The sequence below is a fragment of the Phyllostomus discolor genome, chromosome 5, assembly GCF_004126475.2.
Source record: "Phyllostomus discolor isolate MPI-MPIP mPhyDis1 chromosome 5, mPhyDis1.pri.v3, whole genome shotgun sequence".
Classification (NCBI taxonomy): domain Eukaryota; kingdom Metazoa; phylum Chordata; class Mammalia; order Chiroptera; family Phyllostomidae; genus Phyllostomus; species Phyllostomus discolor.
The window spans coordinates 108332846-108356117 of NC_040907.2; the positions used below are offsets into that span (position 1 = coordinate 108332846).

Consider the following 23272-nt stretch of genomic DNA (forward strand, 5'->3'; position numbering starts at 1 on the left):
CTTTTTCTATAAGATGGTTCTAGGAAAATTTAGTTTTCTTTAACTTCATTTGAAACAATTTTTTGTTAGATTGTATTGTGAGAGCCATCATATCAGTGTGCATTTTTAAAAACCTTATCAAGACTTCCAAGTCTCAGAGGTAGGTGTAGCTATATACACTGTGTCTCCTCCCACAACCAAAAAGAGGACAACAACAAATTTAAAAACAAAAACAACAAAAACAACCAGAACTGACAGAAAATCAAACTGTATGGAAGTCTGACAACTAAGAAATTAAAGAAGAAACATTCATCCAGACTGGTAGGAGGGGTGGAGGAGAGCAGCCAGGTGAAGAGGACTCACAGCAAGGCAACAGTTAGTGAAGCAGGTGGTCCTACTTTTGCATGTGCACAAACTTGGAGGAACATCTAGGGAGTGAGACAGACTGCACAATCCAGGGTTACAGCACATGAAAATAAAGCCTTAAAACCTCTAACTGGGCTCTGGCTGGTGTAGCTCAGTGGATTGAGCATGGGCTGTGAACCAAAGCATCGCAGGTTTGATTCCCAGTCAGGGTACATGCCTGGGTTGCAGGCCATGGCCCCCAGCAACCGCACATTGATATTTCTCTCTCTCTCTCTTTCTCCCTCCCTTCCCTCTCTAAAAATAAATTAAAAATAAATAAAACCTAAAAAAATAAACCCTCTGACTGAAAAAACCTGTGGGGGCTGAAATGGTGGGGAAAACTCCCAGTCTCACAGAAGAGTTTTGTTGGAAAGATCCACAGGGACCTAAAACATATACAGAACGACCCACCTGGAAATCAGCACCAGAAGGGCCCAATTCACTTGTGGGTAATGGTGGAAGTAACTGAAAGCTGGCAAAGAGCTGAACAAGTGGCCCTGTTCCCTCTCATGCCCTCCCCCACATACAGTGCCACAACTCAGCCACATGGGTTGCCCCATCCTGGCAAATACTTAAGGTTCCACCACTTACAATGTAACAGGCACACCAAGACAAAAAAATGGCCCAAATGAAAGGACAGATCAAAGCTCCAGAAAAAAATACCACTAAGCAACAACGAGACAGTCAACCTAACAGATGCCCAGTTCAAAACACTGGTAATCAGGATGTTCACAGAATTGGTTGAGTATGGTCACAAAATAGAGGAAAAAGTGAAGGCTATGAAAAGCGAAATAAAGGAAAATATACAGGGAACCAGAAGTGTCTGCAAGGAAACTGGGACTCATATGAACAATTAGGACCAGAAGGAAGAAAGAAACATTCAACCAGAACCAAATGAAGAAACAAGAATTCAAAAAATGAGAGACTTAGGAACCTCCATGAGAACTATAAACATTCCAACATTTGAATCATAGGGGTGCCATAAGGAGAAAAGAAAGAGCATGAAATTAAAAACTTATCTGAAAAAATAACAAAGGAGAACTTCCCCAATCTGGCAAAGGAATAGACTTCCAGGAAGTCCAGGAAGCCCAAAGACTCCCAAAGAAATTGGACCCAAGGAAGCACAGACCAAAGGACCTCACAATTACATTACTTAAGATTAAAGATAAAGAGAGAATCTTTTTTTCTTTCTTTTTTTTTAGTTTCCTCCCTTTTACTCCCATTCCAGCCCGCCCACCCATCCCTCCCCACTTCCCTCCCATTACCGCTCTCCCCCTAGTTTTTGTCCATGTGTCCTTTACATTTGTTCCTATAAACCTTTCCCATTTTCCCCTGAAACTCCCTCTTCTCTCCCCTCTTGTCACTGTCAGCCTGTCCTCTATTTCAGTGCCTTTGACTATATTTTGCTTGTTTCTTTGTTTTGTTGTTTAGGTTCCTGTTAAAGGTGAGATCATATGGTATGTGTCTTTCACTGCCTGGCTTATTTTGCTTAGCATAGTGCCTTCTACCTTCTTTCAAACCACACCTTCCTCTAATGCCTCTCTTAGAGACTGGGGCTGGGCACTTCCACTCCCACCCTCATCTAATTGGTTACCAAGGCCTGGAAATGCTATGTCCTAAACATGTCTTAAAACATTCTCCTACTAGCAGTGCCATTATCTTATTAAAGCCACTGCCATCTCTAGGACAGACTAACATCTCCTGCACTCCTCTTTTCCCCATTCTTATTTCTACCCATCCAACCTCCCAACACACACTCATATACTAGAGTGGCTTCTGCAACATGTTTACCTGCTCCTCAGGAAATAACAGTTGGCAAGGCCATTCATGCCTGAGTACCCGCTTTTGGGCTCAGGACCCAGTCCTGGGCTCCAATCTGAGGCTCTAAGTCTCAGCAATTCCTACCAAAGGCCAGAGCCTTCCTCACTCAGCATGATTGTTTTTTTTAGTTTCTCCTGTAGGCCTTAGAATGCCTTCCCCAACCCATATTAACTCAGGTAGCTCTCTCCCTTTTATTACAGCTTAATTCTGTGATCCCCATATCCTTGAAGGCCTTGCCAATTCACCCTGAGACTATATTGGATACACTATTGGAAAAGTGAGGCATCATTTTTCCTCTTCTCCCAAGTAGTATCCAATGCCTGGCAATGAGCTGGCTTTCCCTGAAAGCTTACTGAAAATCCCAGACCATCAGTAAATGAGTGGATCAAAAACACCATGGTACATTTACATGATGGAATACTATCAGCAGAAAAAAAGAAGGAGCTTCTACTCTTTGCAACAGCATGGATGGAACTGGAGAGCACTATGCTAAGTGAAGTAAGCCAGGGAATGAAAGACAAATACCATATGACCTCACCTATAAGTTGAACCCAATCAACAAAACAAACAAGCAAGCAAAATATAACCAGACATTGAAATAAAGAACAAACTGAGAGTAACACCAGAGGGGCAGGGGACTGGGAGAGGGGAAATGGGAGAAAGAAAGGGAAGAGTTGTCAAGGAATACATATAAAGGACCCATAAACAAAGCCAAAGGGGGGTAGGATTGAGGGTGGGAGGTGGGGGTGGGTGGGGCAGGAGAGTAGTGGTGGTGGTGGGGGGGGGGGGGAAATGGAGACAATTGTACTTGAAAAACAATAAAAAAAGAAAAAGAAAAAGAAAATCCCAGACCCAAGCTGTTGGGACTCAGATGGCTGTACTGGAAAGGAAGCTGTAAGAAATATACAGGCAGGGGCAGCCACCTCTGAGGAGAAGCAGGATCAGTGCACACTGGAAAGCTTAGGCACATCAGCTGGAGCGGTCACTCTGCAAGGGCAGAGACTGGATCCATATTGGGTTATGTAGCAGTTAAAATAGTCTGAGCTCCACTAACCACAAAAGCTACCACAGGGTAACTGCCATCTAAGAGAAAGGACCCTGAGAGGCCAGGGCTCTATAGGTGGAGAACAGAAGTGAGGCAGATGCTTCCTGCTGAGCAGGATCCTCACACCTGAGAAGCATGTTCAACTGCCAATGTACTAAAATCACTAGCACACACAAGTATCCACACATGTGCACACAGACATACACACATACCCTAAACTACATCCATGGCCATCCATCCAGAGGAACATGGAAAAGCCAGCCTGATTTGAAGGCAAAATGTGACTGAGCAAGGCCCACACAGGAGGTGACTGGTCAGGGAACTGTGGCCTACTCAGCAGGGTGGTAGCCATAACATCTTCCAAGGACACCTAAGGTCTAGATCCAGTGTGCTCAGGCATAGATTCTTAGAGAATGGGGTTCGATGTCAGAGAGGACCAAGAGGGGAGACCAGCCTCAGAGGGACACCCTCCAATCTCTCTCCATCTTAGTGCCCACAGGCTTCAGAGGGAGCTGAAAAAAGTCAGACACAAATGCAGCCCTGTGTGTGGACCTTCTAATTCCAGGAAATGCCTAGACTACCCTGGAGGCATGGGCATGTGGCAATATTTGCCTAAGCTACCATGCAAAAGGCAAAAGGTTTGAGTGTGTCACCTGTACAGTTTATCAAGCACCTTCATTGGGTCCTTCCAATTGACAGCATAGTATATGTGCATCCAGAAAGTCCAATCTTACTAGGTTATGAACCTGTAATATTTCTTGAGTGATTACTAAGTCCTATTCCAGATGTTTTATAACATTCAAGCCATTAAGTTCCTAAACAACATAGATATTGATTGTCCCATTGTACAAAAAACAGCTTCAGAGAGCTTGAGTAAGTTGCTTAAGTAATTGCTTAATGTCATTTAAAGTTAAGGGAAGTCTCCAGCCCTGGCAGGCTCCATTGTTTCTCTGACCCTGGTGTTTCTATCTAGGCTGCAGATCTTCACTTTAGGAAGCCTCCTGTCAGCACAAATGCTGGCTTCTCAGGCCAGTGTGAAGCTGGCTTACCCAAGTATCAGTGGAGGGAAGAACTGAGCCCCATGTCATCTACTCCCAACCCATCTACTGCCCTGCCCTTTACCTGACTTTCTCAGGACAGGCCAAGTTCCACTTCTCTAGCCATTAGGGAGTGTCAAGGGTGGCATATGTACTTTAATGAAAAAAAAAGTCTCTATTTATGAAATTTTACTCTTATACATTTAAAAAATCCTCATTGTGAAACCAGGATGACATTTGACACAGAAATTATTAGTAAAGAATTAGGCTGAAACTATCTATAGCTTAGAAACCAAACTTTAAATTACTATGCAAAATGTTTGGCAAATCATCACCATTACTGTAGGAGTATCTAGAAAAATCAGGGAGAACACATACACATACACACACGCGCATGCATGCATACACACACACACAGGCTTTGGTAGGTAAACTTGAGTTCAAAGACTGGCTCTATCAGTTACTAAATGTGTGACCTTTGGCTATGTTATTTTGCCTTTCTCTGGCTTGGTTTCTTCATTAGTAATATTTTAGGAATGTAGAGGAAAGTAAATGAAAATAAGGGTTTAGTGTTCAGACTCCAGAGACATTTCTTACCCAGTACCACTTATTAAGTGCCCTTTGGTGCTGACAAATACTTCTTTGCCCTCTGGGAGCTTGTGGAATGAGTTGAAGAAGGTTCAACAATGAAATCCCAAGTTAACCTTCACATGTCCAGGTGGTCAAGCATAGGCCTGCTCAGGCACCCACCCCACACATACACCTCTGGCCAGACCAGGGAAATGGAATTCTTTCCAAAGTCAAAGTAAGAAGAAAAGGGCCTGAAATCTGGGCAAGGCTTAACTCACACAGGTAGCTATAGACTCACTAAGTGCAGTCTCATGTCTGCAGAAAGAGAGGCTGGTCAGAGTAAGAAGGATGGGCTTCATGGATAATGGGAAATGGAAAGTTTTGGAGCAAGAATCACAGTCAACAATCATAAACCACACAAAGAAATAAGAATTAGACACAGAAAAAAATAATTATGATTCATATATTTGAAGAAATAAAGAAGAGAAAGAATGAGAAAAATATGGGTGAGGGAAAAAATCTATAAAATCATCAAGTTCATTTGAAAAAGAACCAAATGGTATCTAGGAACATAAAATATAACTATTAAAAGTAAAAATTCAAAACCTAAATGGGTAGATTAAATAGTCTTAAACCCAGCTAATAGGAGATCCAGTGAGTTGGAAAAGAGATCAAAAAGATATTGTACAGAACACAGCACAAAGAGACAAAGACATAGAAAATGTGAAACAGAAATAGAAGATAAAATGGAAGATAGAATAAAAAAGTAAAGTATATATATCTTTGGTGTTCTAGAAAACTATAATAAAACAAAGATGGGGAAGAGGTAGTAAATTAAGTTGAGTATCCAGAATTGATGAAAGACACCTGATATCAAATTCAGAAATTCCAATAAATTTCAAGTAGAATAAATTTCAAAAATAATCTCAATAAAGACACATTATAGTAAAACTCTAAAACAAGAATGCAGAAAATTTTAAAAGCAGCCAGAGAAAAATGACAAATTACTTTCAAAGGAAAGGCAATAAAAATGTAGGTTATTTCTCAATGGCAACAGTAGAAGCTTTTGACTCCATTCTGTGCTATCAAACAATAACTGTCAATCAAGAATGTATACCCAGAAAATCTTTCAATAATTAGGGAAAGAATAAAGACATTTTTAGAAAAAAAAAAAAACAAGACAGTTTACCACAAACAGACAGTAAAAAAATAGGTCTAACACAGGTATTGCTTGCAGATGGAAAATGAGCCCACATAGAAGGCATAGATTTGAGAATGCTGTGCACAGATATTGAAAAATATGTAGGTAAACTTAAATACACATTGTTTAAAACAATAATAATAAATTTCTTATTTGATGGTTTAACTAAAATTAGATAGAATAAAAATATTGGACAATGGTAATATATATGTTAAGAAACAGTAATGATATTCAGTGTCTATGGTCTTTACATATTAACTGGAAGGAGGATAAACATAAACACTAAAGTGCACAGTAAATAGTTAAACCTTATGAGGATTCCCATTAAATTATTTTAGGGTAACCACTAAAAGACTAATCAGAGAGCATAAGTTGCAAACTAGCACATAGAAAAAATTAAATTTAAAAACTCAAATAATTCAAAAGAAAGAAGAAAAAGGTCAAAAGAGACAGACAAATAGCAAAAAAAAGGAAAAGTAGAAGTCACATGAAATATATTAATATTTATGAAAAATGTAAACAAAGCTCATGTTTCAGTAAAATAACAAAAACACTATTTTAAAAACCTAAAACAACAAAAACAGGTTTTCAGGAACAACTATAAAGGTCACATGGACAAAACTAAGTAGGGCTAGAATCAGGGGAGGGAGATAGGGATGGTTGGGGTGGTGGGGGAGAGGTGGAGAGAAAAGGCAGACAACTGTATTGAACAACAATAAAATTTTTAAAAATGGAAAAAATAGCTCCTTACTGTTTGCTTACAAGAGAAACACCTAAAATGTAAGGACACAGAAAGCTTAAGACAAAAGAATAAAAAAGTTCCAGGCATTCATTAACCAAAAAAAAAGCTGGTATAGGCCTATTATTATTAGACATAATTGTTATGGCAAAAAATAAAGGTCACTGTATAATAAAAATTTTGATTCTACCAGGTGACATAAAAATTATAAATATGTGTGATTCTAATAGGTTCAGATATATATGGCAAAAATTAATAAAAATTGATAAATCTACCATTATAATAGAAGATATTTCACATACTTAGTAACTGGTATGCCAAGAAGATTAAGAAATTGTAAATTTGAAAGACAATTGAAACATTTGATCTAAAAGACATAAATAGAACAATGAACTTAACTAGAAAATATTCATTTCTTTAAGCACACACAAAACATCTATGAAAATTTACCACATTCGGGCAACAAGTCGAACTCAATTTCGAAAGACTAGCATTGTAAATCCACCTTGTCTCATTATGATATAATATGACAGTGTTCAGAGGGGAGGGAATTTCAGAGGAATTTCAGGGGAAAAGGGGAAGGGTTTACATGAACAAGTATAAAAGACCCATGGACAAAACCTAGGGGTAGGTGGAAATGGGAGGGAGTTGGGCAGGGCTGGGTGGGTGAGCTGGGGTGGGAGTAAAAGATAGAAAATTGTATTTGAACAACAATTAAAATAAAATTTAAAACAAAGAAGTCGATAACAAAAAAATGACCAAAAATACTTCATAACTTTGGGAATTTGTAATTTAAAAAAATTTCAAGAATAAAACTCACATTTAACAGGAACCTAAACAACAAAACAAACAAACAAGCAAAATATAACCAAAGACACTGAAACAGGGAATAGGCTGACAGTGACCAGAGTGGAGAGGGGAGGGAATTTCAGGGGGAAAGGAGAAGGATTTACTGGAACAAGTATGAAGGACACATGGACAAAAATTAGGGGGGGTAGAAATGGGAGGGAGGTGGGGGAGGGTTGAGAGTGTTGGCTGGGATGGGAGTAAAAGACAGAAAACTGTACTTGAACAACAATTAAATAAAAATTTAAAAAAGAAGAAAAAAATAAAAATAAATTTTAAAAAACACTATAAGTCATGAGGGAAATTAGGAAATATTTATAACTGAATTATATTAAAAACACAATATAAAATTTGTGTGATACAGCTAATTACAGAGAAATTTATATTTTAAAAATAGGACTGAAAAAAGTTAAGAAAAAAAATACCAGAATAAATAAGCTCAAAGAAAGTAGAAGGAAATAATAAGGACTAAAAAAAGACATAGAAATTCATTTATGAATGATGGAAAATATTAAAAGTTGGTTCATAGAACACACTGATTAATAAACCTCTGCCAAGAATGTCGGGGTGCTGGGGGACTGACAGAAGACTCAAATCAAAATGTTAAGAATAAAATGTAAAAATTATATTGTAAACTGCCTTATGCCAACCAATTAAAACTTAGATGAAATGGGAAAATAAACTTGTAAATTAACTTACTAAGAATGATTTGAGAATAAATCTCACAAAAAAAATCAGGTCATTAGGTTTTACTAGCAAAGACCTATCTGGTAGCTCATAAGAAGGATGAGGGGGACACAGCTCAACTCATGCTATGAGGCTAGCATAAATTTGATAGTCAAGAAAGGGATGTAAAAAGCCAAATTTTCTCATTAACAAAAATTCTTTTAAAAATTAGCAGATCAAATCTAGCAATAGTTATATAATTAGCAAATTGTGCAGGACTGAAAAATTAGAGAACAACTGATTTACCACATTAACCAAACAGGAGCAGTCATTGTATTTGGAAATTTGACATCCATCCCCTTCCCAACCAACAGCCAACATTAAAATATGGCCAACAAGAACTTTCTTTGGATAAAAATGTGTAATGTCTTCCAGAAGGGTGCCCTATAATGTTAAGGCAAGATGACATAGACAGGTGGTAGGCAGGATAGTTTATCACAATATTAATTTGTGTTTTTTCATTGCTGCTTTGGAGGAATGAAGAAAGATACCAACTATTATTGGTTTGTTCTTTTGTTTTTCCCCTCTGGCTTCAAGGGTCATGGGGGTGGAAAATGGGAGTGAAGGATGGGGTTCTCTGCCCTCCCTAGCTCTAGTGAGATTCTGTGTTACAGAAATGAAAGTAAAAAGTGGTTTAGGGAAATCTGAACTCATCGAAGAGATTGGCCTACAGAAGTAAGAGGAGTGATTGTCCTCACTAGGAGAATTGGAAACAGCAGGCAAGAACAGGAAGAGGTCCATGATTGGGAAGGATAAAGTAGTTTGTGTTCTATAAGTCAAAGGACCTCACCATCTCCTGGCAGCGCTCTGAGGGGTAGAGAATACAAGGCAAAGGCTGCCAGCATATAAAGGAGGCTGGGTACAGGCACCAAAACGTCAAAGAGCATCAAAGATGCCAAAGGAGAAGGTGAGCCTATCTACAGAGTTCTGCACCCAGTTTCTAAGACTGGAAAGCTTTCCTGGTTCTTGTGAGACCCAACAACATCCCCCCACCCTGAATTGACTCAGGTTGGTTTCCCCTTAGCTCCCATAGAAGGGAAGCTTGATGTCAGAGTTAACTTGGTTTAAAGAAAAGGAAGTCATGTGACATTTCTGCAAACCCAGCTTGCAGCCTAGGCTTTCTACCCACTTACACATGCAGGATGTTTGATGAGGAAGCCAGAGACAGACACACTGATGACCCCACTGCAGAAGCAGATAGCAAAGCTCTACCTCTCTTCCAGGTCTGGCCACTGCTCGAAGTTGCCTTGGGGGTCACTGGTAGCTTCTCCCTTCTGGGCATCCACAGGTGCTTCCTGCACCACTCCTAGGGGCTCCTTCAGGTCTCTGCATAGGTGGAGGGTTCCAATGACCATGCTGTCCAGGAAACTGAGGATCTGGAGGCAGCTCTGTATCTTGGGCGGGAATGGGCTGGCAGAGGAAAAGGCTAGACTCAGTAAATCAGCAAATGGCCTGGCCTTTGTGTTCTCCCAGGAATGCAGAGGAGCTCCTTCTTCCTCAATGGCCCCAAAACAGCCCAACAAGCAGAGGTCCTCAGTCAGCTTCTCAAAGAGTCCATTCCTCCTGAAAAAGTCACTGTTGACAGGGTCCAGGTGCAGCGCTGCAGAGACAACACAGAGGGTGTGCAGGACCAGGTCCAGCATCTGCCTGTGGGACACTGGCCCCCACATCTGCAGTGGGGGATCCTGGAGAGAACCCTCCAGGTCAGCGAGCAGGGACAGCAGCCCATTGAACCCACTGGAGACTCTGAAAGCAGTACGGCCTTTGGGGGTCTCCAGGATCCGGAGTAGAGACTGAAACATCAAGAAGATAAAAATGAGTAAAGTCTAGGAGGCAGAATTTTAACACCAAGCTCCTGCACATCCCTACCAAAGCATTGGTGGTGCTCTTCCTCACTCAAGCATAGGAACAGCTAGCTACCTGAAGGACAATTGTGAAACATCAGGAGCTAAATACTGCCCCTCTCAATTTTAGTTTTAGGTTGGCCCTCAGAGACTTCTTGCAAATGGCCTCTTATAAAGAATGTGCCAACTTATAAGGTTGATTTACTGCCCTATGTCTTTACTTACATGCATCTCCCTCCAGAAAGCTTTTCCTGACCCCTAGTTCGCACTTATCCCAGGCTGAGCACTTGCATGGCCTCCTCTAACTCCTTGATCAAAGCTCTCATCACACTGGATTACAGTTACTTGACAACTGTCTCAGCTCTCCACCAGACCAAGCACCATGCAATCAAGCTCTCTTACTGCTGTGGAACACAGCACACACTTAAAAGTATTCATTAAACAAATGAAATGAACCATTTCTTCTATTGCAAAGGAGGCTCACAGTGAAATCTATATAAAGCAATTTATTATTAATATCTCTCTGTGCAAGCATGGGTACCACTATTAAATGAGGAATTATAGTAAAATAAATCTACTTAAAATCTGCTGTGAGCATATGAGGGAATCAAGGTACAGAAGAAAAACCTTTAATGAAAGGTAACCCATAGGTGTAGCATATAGAAGAGACTATGTTGAAGTTTAGGCTACTATACACAGTAAAATTTACCTTCTCCAAATTACTGGTCACCCAAACTTTTAATTCCTTCTAAAGCAAAACATTTATTTATTTTTTAAAATATATTTCATTGACTATGCTATTACATTTGTCCCATTTTCCCTTCTTTATTCCCCTCCACCCTGCACACCTTCTCCCACCCACATTTCCCCCCTTTTAGTTCATGTCCATGCATCATACATATAAGTTATTTGGCTTCTACATTTCCTATACTATTCCTAACCCCACCCCCAACTATTTTCTACTTACCATTTATACTACTTATTCTCTGTACCTTTTCCCTTTCTCTCCTCTTCCCACTCCCCTGCTGATAACCCTCCATGTGATCTCCATTGCTGTGATCTGTTCCTGTTCTAGTTGTTCACTTAGTTTGTTTTTCTCTTTGTTTTAGTTTTTTAGGTTCAGTTTTTAATAGCTGTGACTTTCTTGTCATTTTACTGTTCATATTTTTATCTTCTTTTTCTTAGATAAGTCCCTTTAACATTTCATATAATAAGGGCTTAGTGATTAACTCTTTTAGCATGACCTCATCTGGGAAGCACTTTATCTGCCTTTCCATTCTAAATGATAACTTTGCTGGATAGAGTAATCTTGGATGTAGGTCCTATCTTTCATGACTTTGAATACTTCTTTCCAGCCCCTTCTTGCCTGCAAGATTTCTTTTCAGAAATGAGCTGTTAGTTTTATGGGGACTCCTTTGTAGGTAACTGTCTCCTTTTCTCTTGTTGCTTTTAAGATTCTCTCTTTCTCTTTAATCTTGGGTAATGTAATTATGATGTGCCTTGGTGTGTGCTGCTTTGTGTTCAACTTTTGGGGGACTCACTGAGCTTCCTGGACTTCCTAGAAGTCTATTTCTTTGCCAGATTGGGGAAGTTCTCCTTACTCATTTTTTCAAATGAGTTTTCAATTTCTTGTTCTTCCCTTCTCCTTCTGGCACCCTTGAGATTTGAATGTTGGAACATTTAAAGATATCCTGGAGCTTCCTAAGCCTCTCCTCATTTTTTTTGAATTCTTGTTTCTTGATTCTGTTCTGGTTGAATGTTTCTTTCTTCCTTCTGGTCCAAACCATTGATTTGAGTCCCAGTTTCCTTCCTGTAACTGTTGGTTCCCTGTACATTTTCCTTTATTTCACTTTTTCCTTTATTTTACAACCATATTCAGCTAATTCAGTGAGTATCCTGATTACTAGTGTTTTGAACTGTTAATCTGATAAGTTGGCTCTCTCTTCGTCACTTAGTTGTATTTTTTTCTCGAGCTTTGATCTGTTCTTTCATTTGGGCCATCTTTTTTTTTGTCTTGGCACACCTGTTATGTAGTAAGGGTGGAGCCTTAGGTGTTCACTAGGGTGCAGCAACCCTCATGGCTGGGTTGTGGTGCTATATGTGGGGAAGGGGTCCAAGAGGGAACAATGCCACTTGCTCTGCCCTTTGCCAGTTTTCAGTCACTTCCTCTGCTACCCACAATCAATTTGGGCACTTCTGGTGCTGATTCCCAGGTGGATGGGTTAGTGTATGTTCTAGGACCCTCTGGGTCTCTCCCACGAACTCTCCTGTGAAGCTGGAAGTTTCTCCACCTATCACCTCAACCCTCACAGGTGTTGTCAGTCAGAGGCTTAGAGGTTTTATTTCCCTGTGCTGGAACACTGTGTTGAGCAGTCTGTCTTGCTCCCTAGTTGTTCCTCCTAGTTTATGCACAGGCAAAAGTGGAACCACCCAGTCCACCAGCTGCCACCTTGCCCTCCTCGGTCCTCCAGCCACTGCCATGCTGTGAGTCCTCTCCACCCTGGCTGCCTGTCTCTGCCCCTCCTACCAGTCTGGATGAATGTTTCTTCAACTCCTTGGTTGTCAGACTTCCATACAGTTCACATTTTGCAGTTCTGGTTGTTTTTTGTTTTTAAATTTGTCATTGTCCTTCTTTTGGTTGTGCAAGGAGGCACAATGTGTCTACCTATACCTCCGTCATGGCCAGCAGAAAACATTTATTCAGCACTACATTGTGTCACTCATTGAGCCTGAGGCATGGTATACACCTAATAAATGGAATATATTTAATAAATGTTTAGAAGGAAGGACTGAATTGAAGAAGCTCTTATTATGTGCTAAAGCTTCATGCCTAAAAGTGAGGAATGTGTGGATAATATTTAGTTATTACTCTTTACAAAAATTGCATGGAACTCCATCAAAGACCCAGGCATCTTATGCATATTTTCCAGAAAAATGGCCAGTCAATGAAATTTGGTTAGTAGGCTCTGGAGGGAGATTTGGATTGTTTTGTCCTTTCATATATTCACTGCTCTAGTGACAGAGGGAAAACAATGGTCTGAGCAGGCCCAATTTAGAGTCAATTCCAGGATACCTGAACAAGATTCAAAGAGAAAAAAATAAATTCCCAATTTGGGAAGGAGGGGGCGATGTTGTCTCTTAAAAACATAGTTTAGGATAACAATTGATAGTATAATGCTCAAATAGACAAAAGGAAATTGTATGTCAGATTTTTAAAAGGCAGGAAGAAACTAAATAAAAAACATATAGAGAGTGTCAAATAGATACTCAGTAAAATGACAGGTAACTAAGTAACCATGAATTATGGACTCATGCACTTAGGAGGGATAAAGATAATTTTTTAGCTTTATCCTTAAAATGCTAGTAACCCTAAACCAACACTAGTTTTTACCTGAAGAAATATGTGTTCCCCTAACACACAAATGTTTTTGTCTAATATTATATTCTCTACAAGAAACCTGAACTGTTTAGTGGGAAGTAGATTTCCTGCTTGGCTAGGAGAACACAGAATGAGCCAGGAATAAGTGAATGTGCACAGGTGAGGATTTTCAAAATGACAAGATATGATGACCAAGGAGCTGCTGAAAGGGTTCCCCTGCCCCATCAGCGACATTTTGAGAAGTTTGAGAACAAAACAAGACAAAGATTGTAGTAACTAGGAGAGTCTATGAAATGCCAAAGTCCATAATTATGTTCAAAATGGATATATGATGGACCCGGAAAACATTATACTAAGTTAAATAAACCAGTCAGAGAAAGAAAAGTACCATATGATTTTACTCATATGTAGAAGATAATGAACAAATTGAACTAACAAGCAAAATAAAGACAGACTTATAGAAAGAGAGTAGGCTGACAGTATTGGGGATACAGGGATGGAGGGATTGAGAAAAAATAAAGAATTCAGGATAGCAGTGTGGTGATTGTGGGTGGGAATGGAGGAGGAGAGGTGAAAAAAGTTATGGGGGATAAATGGTGATAGAAAAGAGTTAATTTAATTTAAATTAAAAAAAATAAATATAAAGCAGACATTTTAAAAGTAATAAATCAGTTTACATACAAAAATGGGCAAATTATCCCTGGCTGGTGTAGCTCAGTGGATAGAGCATGGGCTGTAAGCCAAAGTGTCGCAGGTTTGATTTCCAGTCAGGGTACATGCCTGGGTTGCAGGCCATGACCCCCAGCAACTGAACATTGATGTTTCTCTCTCTTTCCCCCTCCCTTCCCTCTCTAAAAAATAAATAAATAAGTAAAAAATATTTAAAAAATGGGTAAATTATAAAGTGAAATAGAAAAACTGACTATTTTCCTGGGTATAGAAAGAGAAAAATACATGCTTCTGGTGGTTAGATCAATGCTTGGCCACCAGAACTCAGGAAGACAATTGTGGAGTAACTGAATTGTCATTTTGTTCTTTAAACAAAACTCAGTATCAGGGCCATCATCTAATGAGAGATGAAATCAAAGTTGTGGAATAGACTTCAGAGAGAAGGACACAGAAAAGAAATATTAAGGACTAAGCAATAACTACTGTTTTCTCCTGCTGGGTAAGGATATGGCCTAACTATTTCTTTAGTAGTAATCAGTCCCATCAGATTTTCTGATTCTTGTCAATTATATGTGTCCAGAAATTTATCCATTTCTTCCAGATTTGTCCAGTTTGTTGGCATATAGTTGTTCATAGTATTTTCTTATAATCCTTTGCATTTTTGTAGTGTCAGTTGTAACTTCTCTTTCATTTCTGATTTAATTTATTTAGATCCTCTTTCTTTTTATTTTGATGACTCTGGTTCATCAATTTTTCTTGATGACTCTGGTTTATCATTTTTTTTTGTCTTTTCAAAGAACCAGCTCTTGGTTTCATTGATCTTTTGTATTGTTTTTTTAGACTCTATTTCATTTATTTCTACCTATCTGTATTATTTTTTCCTTCTATTCACTTTGGGCTTTTTAACTTGTTATTCTTGTTTAGCTCCTTAAGGTGTAAGGTAGGTTGTTTATTTGATATGAACAATTATGAGGTCTGCCCAGGAAGTATCTAGCCATGCAATATGAAAAATAGAGACATTTACTAAAGAAGTTATGAGATACAAGAAACATTGTATGTAGGACAATGACACCTCAGACCCCTTCAATAGACACCTTGGGAGTTCACATTTCTCCCAATTGCCATCAGCTGCCCTGTTGGATTTCTGAATCTCATCAATGGTCTGAATATCTTCCCTATTTAAAGGTGATTTTAATTTTGGGAAAAGCCAGAGTCACAGAGCACCAAATCTGGGCTATAGTGGGGCTGAGTCACCTGGGTGATTTGATGTTTAGCTAAAAAGTTCTGCAGAAGACATGATGCATGAGTAGACACATTGTCGTGCTGAAGCTGCCAATCACCAGTTGCCCATAGCTCTGGCCTTCAGAATCATCCAAACAGTTTCTACAGAAGAATGTTCAGGCTTAACACAAAATCTCATGTACCTTCATTGCTCTACTCATTCAGTCTTTTTTAATGTGATGGTTATACAGTAGACACACTCACTCAACAAGTCTGCCAACCCCACTGACTAGTGCAGTGAGTTTTCATTGTTCATCCATGCACATTCCAGTCCACTCTCCTTGGCACCAAGTTACATCAATGTCATGCAAACTGTTCTTATTATAACAATGGCTGGACTTTTTCTGCACAGACCTTGTATATGCCAACACATTGGTCAATACTGAAAGAAATGGATAAATTCCTAAAAACATACAATTTTTCCAAGGCTCAACAAAGAAGGAAGAGAAAATATGAACAGACTGAATAAAACCAATGAAATAGAATTAGTAATCAAAATACACTCAACAAACAAAAATTCTGGACTGGAATAGATTCACAGGTAAGTTTCACTAAACATTCAGGGAAGAAATTAACACCCATCTTCTCAAACAATTCCAAAAAAATTAAGAAAGGGAAAACTCCTAAGCTCATTTACAAGGCCAGTGTTATCCAATTAAGAAACCAGATAAAGGCACTACAAAGAAATGAAATTATAGGCCAATATCCCTGATGAATGTAGTTACTAAAATCCTCAACAAAATATTAGCAATCTAAATTCAGCAATACTTTAAAAAGATCATAGTCCATGATTAAGTGATATTTATTCCTGGGATGCAAGGTTTATACAACACTCACCAATCAATTAATGTGATATACCACATAAACAAATTAGGGATGAAAATCATATGATGACATCAGTAAGCACAGAAAAAGCATTTGACACAATCCTGCACCTATTTATGATAAATTATCTCAGCAGAGTGGGAATAGAGAAACACACCACAATGTAATTAATACCATGTATGACAATCCCACAACAAACATCATACTCAATGGGAAAAAGCTAAAAGCATTTCCCTTAAGATCAGGAAAAACAAGGGTGTCAAACTTTATCACTTTTATTGAACATAGTACTGGAAGTCTAGCCACAGTAATCAGAAAAAATTAAAGGAAAGAAGTAAAACTGTCCTTTCTTGCTGATGACATGATACTATAGACAGAGGAGCCTATAGATTTCACCAAAAAATATTAGAACTGATAAATGAATTCAATAAATAGCAGGTTACAGAACAAATATTCAGAAATCAGTTGCATTTCTATACACCAATAATGAATTATCAGAAAGAAAAACTAATAAAACTATCCCACTCACAATTACATAAAAAAATAACTGGGAATGAATTTATCCAAGAAGGTAAAAGACCTATACTCAGAAAATTATAAGATCCTGAATAAGAAATTAAAGAAGATACATGCCTGGGTTGCAGACCATGACCCCCAGCAACCACACATTGATGTTTCTCTCTCTTTCTCCCTCCCTTCCCTCTCTAAAAATAAATAATAAAATCTTAAAAAAAGAACATATATTTAAGAAATTAAGAAGATACAAATAAATGGAAGCATTTACTGTGCTCATGAGTAGGAATTAACTTCACTAAAATGTCCATACTCACCAAAGCAATCTGTAGGTTCAAGGCAATTCCTGTTGAAATACCAATGGCATTTTTATAGAACTAAATTAAATAATCCCAAAATTTATATGGAACCACAAGACACTAAAGAGACTCAGCAATCTTGAGAAAGAATAAAGTTGGAGGTATACTACCTATTATCAAACTACCCTACAAGGCCATAGTAATCAAAAATAGTATAATACTGATATAAAAACAGACACAGAGATCAATGAAGCAGAACAGAGAGCCAGAAATAACCTAGAGTTATATGGTCAGTTATTGTAGTAGAATAATTTATCTAGTCTAGGGTGTCATTTAAGGCCACTGTTTCCTTGCTGATTTTCTATCTGGAAAATCTATCTGCTGATATTAATGAGGTGTTAAAGTCCTCTGCTATGAGTTTATTACTGCCTATCTCTCCCATGTCCATCAAAATTGCTTTATATGTGTAGGTGCTTCTCTGCTGGGTACATAATTATTTACAAGGGTAAAATCCTCTTTTTGGATTGATCCCTCTACCATTATGAAATGGCCTTTGTCTCCTATTATGGCCTTTGTTCTAAAGTCTATTGTGTCTGATATAAGTGTTGTCACCCAGCTTCTTTTTTTTGTTTCCATTTACATAAAATATTTTTCCATCCCTTTATTTTCAGTTTGTGTCTTTCAATCTGAAGTGGATTTCTTTTAGACAGCAGTTGTATTGATCTCATTTTCTTATCCATTCAGCTATTCTATGTCTTTAATTAGAACATTTACATCCATTTACATTTAAAGTGCTTACTTATAGGAACATAATTATCACCATTTATTGTTCATATTTATGTTCTTTTTTCTTCTGCTACTTCTTAAAGAAGTCCCTTCAACATTTCTTGGAATACTGGTTTAGGGAAGATAAACTCTTTTAGCTTTTTTTTCCTCTTGGGACCTCATTATTCCTCCTTCAATTTTAAATTATAGCAGTGCAGGTCAGGTAGTCTTGGTTGTAGGTCCTTGGTTTCATCACTTTGAGTATTTTGTGGCAATCCCTTCTGGGCTCAAAAGTTCTGTTGATAAATCAGCTGACAGTATTATGAGAGCTCCCATGTAGGTAATTTTCTCTTGCTACTTTTAAGATGCTCTCTTTGGAATGTCATCTGGAATTCCAACCAAGATGGAAGCATAGGTGGAAAATGCTTCACTTCCTCAAACAACCAAAAAGGATAACAACCAATTTAAAAACAATAAACAACCATAACTGCCAGAATAGCATACTGCATGGAACTCTGACAACCAAGGAGTTGAAGACACATTCATCTGGAACAGTAGGAGGGGGCAGAGACAGGTAGCCAGGTGGGTGGAGAGAACCCATGGAAAGGGTGGTGGTCCATGCAAGTGAGGAGAAGCTGGATCACCAGGGAAAAAAAAGACTCAACTCTCTACTGGTAAAATACTATGTGGGTTGTGAAGGTGTGAGAAACTCCCAGTCTCACAGAATAGTTGGAGAGTGGGGCTAGAGAAGAGTGAGCCAGCAGCATTTTTCCTTCTCTGACCCCTCCCCCACAGACAGCAACCACAATGCAGCAAAAAGGGTTGTCCTGCCCTGGCCAATACCTAAGGCTCCACCTCCTTACAACTTAATAGGTGTGCTGAGGCAAAGAAATACGGTCAAAATAAAAGAACAGATCAAAACTCCAGAAAAACATCTAAGTGATGAGGAGATAGACAACATACTTGATGCAGAGTTCAAAACACTAGTAATCAGGATGCTCACAGAATTTATTGAGCTCGGCCGCAAAATGAAGGAAGAAATGAAGGCTAAACAAAGTGAAATAAAGCAAACTATACAAGGAACCAACAGTGAAAGGAAGGAAACCAGGACTCAAATCAACAATTTTGAACAAAAGGAAGAAATAAATACCCAACCAGAACAGAATGAAGAAATAAGAATTTATAAAAATGATGGGAGGATTAGGAAACTCTGAGACAACTTTAAGCACTCCAGCATCAAAATCACAGGGCTTCCAGAAGGAGAAAGAGAAGAACAAGAAATTGAAAACTTATTTGAAAAAACAATGATGGAGAACTTCCCCAATCTGACAAAGGAAATAGACTTCCAGGAAGTCCAGGAAGCTCAGAGACTCCCAAAGAAGTTGTACCCAAGGAAGAACACACCAAGGCACATCATAATTACATTACCCAAGATTAAAGATAAGGAATCTTAACAGCAGCAAGAGAAAAGGAGACAGTTACCTACAAAGAAGTCCCCATAAAACTAACAGCTCATTTATAAAAAAAACAAAAAAAACAAAAAAACAAAAACAAACAAAAAAAAAACGTTGCAGGCAAGAAGGGGCTGGAAAGAAGTATTCAAAGTCATGAAAGGCAAGGGCCTACATCCAAGACCACTCTATCCGGCAAAGCTATCATTTAGAATGGAAGGGCAGATAAAGGGCTTCCAAGATAAGGTAAAGTTAAAGGAATTCATCATCACCAAATCCTTACTATTTGAAATGTTAAAGGGACTTATCTAAGAAATAGATCAGAATCTATGAATAATAAAATGACAACTCATAGCTATCAACAACTTAACCTAAAAATAAAAAACAAACTAAGCAAACAACTGCAATAGGAACAGATTCACAGAAATGAAGATCACATGAAGGGTTATCGATGGGGAGGGGGAGGCAGAGAAAGGGGGAAATGTACAGGGAGCAAAAGCATAATTAATAGGCATAAAATAGACAGGAGTAGGTTAAGAATAGTATAGGAAATGCAGAAGCCAAAGAACTTATATGTACAACCCATGGGTGGGGGGTATGCTAGAGGGTGAGGGGGTGCAGGGCAGACGGTGGAGAAAAGGGAGAAAAAGTTGGGGCAACTATAATAGCATAGTCAATAAAATATACTTTTTTAAAAAGATGTTCTCTTTGTCTTAACTTTAGTCCTTTAAATTATGATGTGTCTTGGGATAAGCTTCTTTGGGTTCATCTTATTTAGGGTTCTGCACTTCATGGACTTGCATGTCTATTTCTTTTACCAGGTTAGGGAAGTTTCAGTCATTATTTCTTTTTTATTTTATTTTAATTGTTGTTCAAGTACAGTTTTCTGTCCTTGACTCCCATCCCAGCCCACTCACCCATCCTTCCCCACCTCCCTCCCATTTCCACTGCCCCCCCCCCTAGTTTTTGTCCATGTGTCCATTACATTTGTTCCCGTATACCCTTCTCCATTTCCACTGAAATTCCCTCCCTTCTCTCCTCTGGTCACTGTCAGTCTGTTTTCAATTTCAGTGTCTTCGGTTATATGTTGTTTGTTTGTTTTGTTGTTTAGGTTCCTGTTAAAGGTGAGATCATATGGCATTTGTCTTTCACCACCTGGCTTATTTCACTTAGCATAATGCTTTCCAGTTCCATCCATACTGTCACAAAGGGTAGGAGCTCCTTCTTTCTTTCTGCTGCATAGGATTCCCTTGTGTAAATGTTTCATAGTTTTTTATCCATTAATTTACTTATGGGCACTTGGGTTGCTCCCAGCACTTGGCTATTGTAAATTGTGGTGCTATGAACATCGGGGTGCATAGGTTCTTTTGTATTGCTGTTTCAGGATTCTTAGGATATAATCCCAGCAGTGAAATTGCAGGGTCAAAAGGCAGGTTCATTTTTAGTTTTCTGAGAAAATGCCATACTGTTTCCCACAATGGTTTTACCAGTCTGCAATCCTACCAACAGTGAACTAGGGTTCCCTTTTCTCCACAACCTCTCCAACACTTGTTTGTTGCTTTGTTTATGATAGCCATTCTGAATGGTGTGAAGTGGTATTTCATTGTGGTTTTAATGTGCATCTCTCTGATAGCTAGAGATATTAAGCATCTTTTCATGTGTCTCTGGATCCTCTGTGTGTCCTCCTCAGAGAAGTGTCTGTTTGAGTCTTTTTCCCATTTTTAATTGGGTTGTTTTTCTTCTTAGAGTGGAGTTGTGTAAGTTCTTTATGTATTTTGGAGATTAAACCCTTGTCTGAGGTGTCAATGGCAAATATGTTTTCCCATATAGTTGGTTCTGTTTTTATTTTAATACTGTTTTCTTTAGCCATGCAGAGGCTTTTTATTTTTATGAGATCTCATTTATTTATTCTTTCCTTTATGTCCCTTGTTCTAGGGGACATATCAATAAAAATGTTGCTGTATGAAATATCTGAGATTTCCCTGCCTATGTTCTTTTGTAGGACTTTAATGGTGTCACAACTTATATTTAAGTCTTTTATCCACCTTGAATTTATTTTTGTGTATGGTATAAGTTGGTGCTCAAGTTTCATTTTTTTGCACATAGCTGTCCTATTCCCCCACTTCATTCCCCTGCACCCTGCACACCCTCTCCCACCCACATTCCCGCCCTTTAGTTCACGTCCATGTGTCATAAGTTCTTTAGCTTCTACATTTCCCATACTATTCTTGCCCCCCTGTCTATTTTCTACCTACTACCTATACTACTTATTCTCTGTACCTTTTCCCCCTCTCTCCTCCTTCCACTCCCCTGTTGCTAACCCTCCATGTGATCTCCATTTCTGTGGTTCTGTTGCCGTTCTAGTTGTTTGCTTAGCTTGTTTTTGTTTTAGGTGTGGTTGTTGGTAACTGTGAGTTTGCTGGTTTTTTTACTGTTCATATTTTTTATCTTCTTTTTCTTAGATAAATCCCTTTAACATTTCATATAATAAGGGCTTAGTGATGATGAGCTCCTTTAACTTGACCTTATCTGAGAATCACTTTATGTGCCCTTCCATTTTAAATGAAAGCTTTTCTGGATAGAGCAATCTTGAGTGTAGGTCCTTGCCTTTCATGACTTGGAATACTTCTTTCCAGCCCCTTCTTGCCTGTAAGGTCTCTTTTGAGAAATTAGCTGACAATCTGATGGGAACTCCTTTGTAGGTGACTGTCCCTTTATCTCTTGCTGCTTCTAGGATTCTCTCCTTCATTTTTACATTGGCTAATCTAATTATGATGTGCCTTGGTGTGTTCCTCCTTGGTTCGAACTTCTTTGGGAGTCTCTGAGCTTCCTGGACTTCATAGAAGTCTATTTCCTTTACCAGATTGGGCAAGTTCTCCTTTATTATTTGTTCAAATAACTTTTCCATTTGTTGCTCTTCCTCTTTCCCTTCTGATAACCCTATAATTCGGATGTTGGAACATTTAAATATGTCCTGGGGTTTTCTAAGCCTCTCCTCATTTGTTTGAATTCTTGTTTATTCCTTCTTTTCTGTTTGGTTGTTTCTTTCTTCCTTCTGGTCCACTCCATTGATTTAAGTCCCAGTTTTCTTCCCCTTCACTATTGGTTCCCTGTGCATTTTCCTTCATTTCACTTAGTGAAGCCTTCATTTTTTCATCTAATTTGTGACTAAAATCAATCAGTTCTGTGAACATTCTGATCACCAGTGTTTTGAACTGTGCATCTGATAGGTTGGCTATCTCTTAGTCACTTAGAGTTATTGGCTCTAGGGCTTTGATCTGTTCTTCTGTTTGAGCCATTTTTTTTTTGGTGGGGGGGTCTGGTCATACTTGGTACAGAGTGAGGGGTGGAGCCTTAGATGTTCATCAGGGCGGGGCAACCCAGTTGTTGGGTTGTGACGCTGTATATGGGGGTGGGGTCTGAGAGGGAACAATGGCACTTGCTCCGCTCTCATATTTCAGTCTCTTCTGCCACTTCCCAGAAGCAAATTGGGCTCTTCTGGTGCTGGTTCCCTGGTGGGTAAGCTTGTGTACATTCTAGGACCCCGTGGATCTCTCCAACAAACTCTCCTGTGAGGCTAGGAGTCTCTCCTGGCACCTCAAACCCCACAAGTATTTTCAATCAGTGCTTTTAGGCTTTATTTCCTGGGGCTGGGGCTGGGTTGTGCAGTCTGTCTTGCTCCCTGTTTTTGCCTGGTTTAACTGAGTGCGAATGTGTGTCTGTGGTCAGCCAGCAGCCTTACATGTCTCACTGGCTCTGCCCATTGCCACCCCATTCCTGGGGTCTTCCAGCTGCTGGCTATGTCCCTAGGACCCCCCAACCACCTCTTTTTCCTGCTGTTACCCATCTCCACAGGCCACCAACTCTGCCTCTCTTA

General features: G+C 39.0%; 1 protein-coding gene across 1 annotated transcript in view; it reads right to left on the reverse strand.

Annotated features, from left to right (window-relative positions):
- WDFY4 (WDFY family member 4) overlaps positions 1-23272 on the reverse strand; it is a 324491-nt gene that overhangs the window by 260529 nt on the left and 40690 nt on the right. Inside the window, 1 exon segment of the mRNA XM_028512450.2 lies at positions 9582-10162. Coding sequence (XP_028368251.1) covers positions 9582-10162 — 581 coding nt within the window.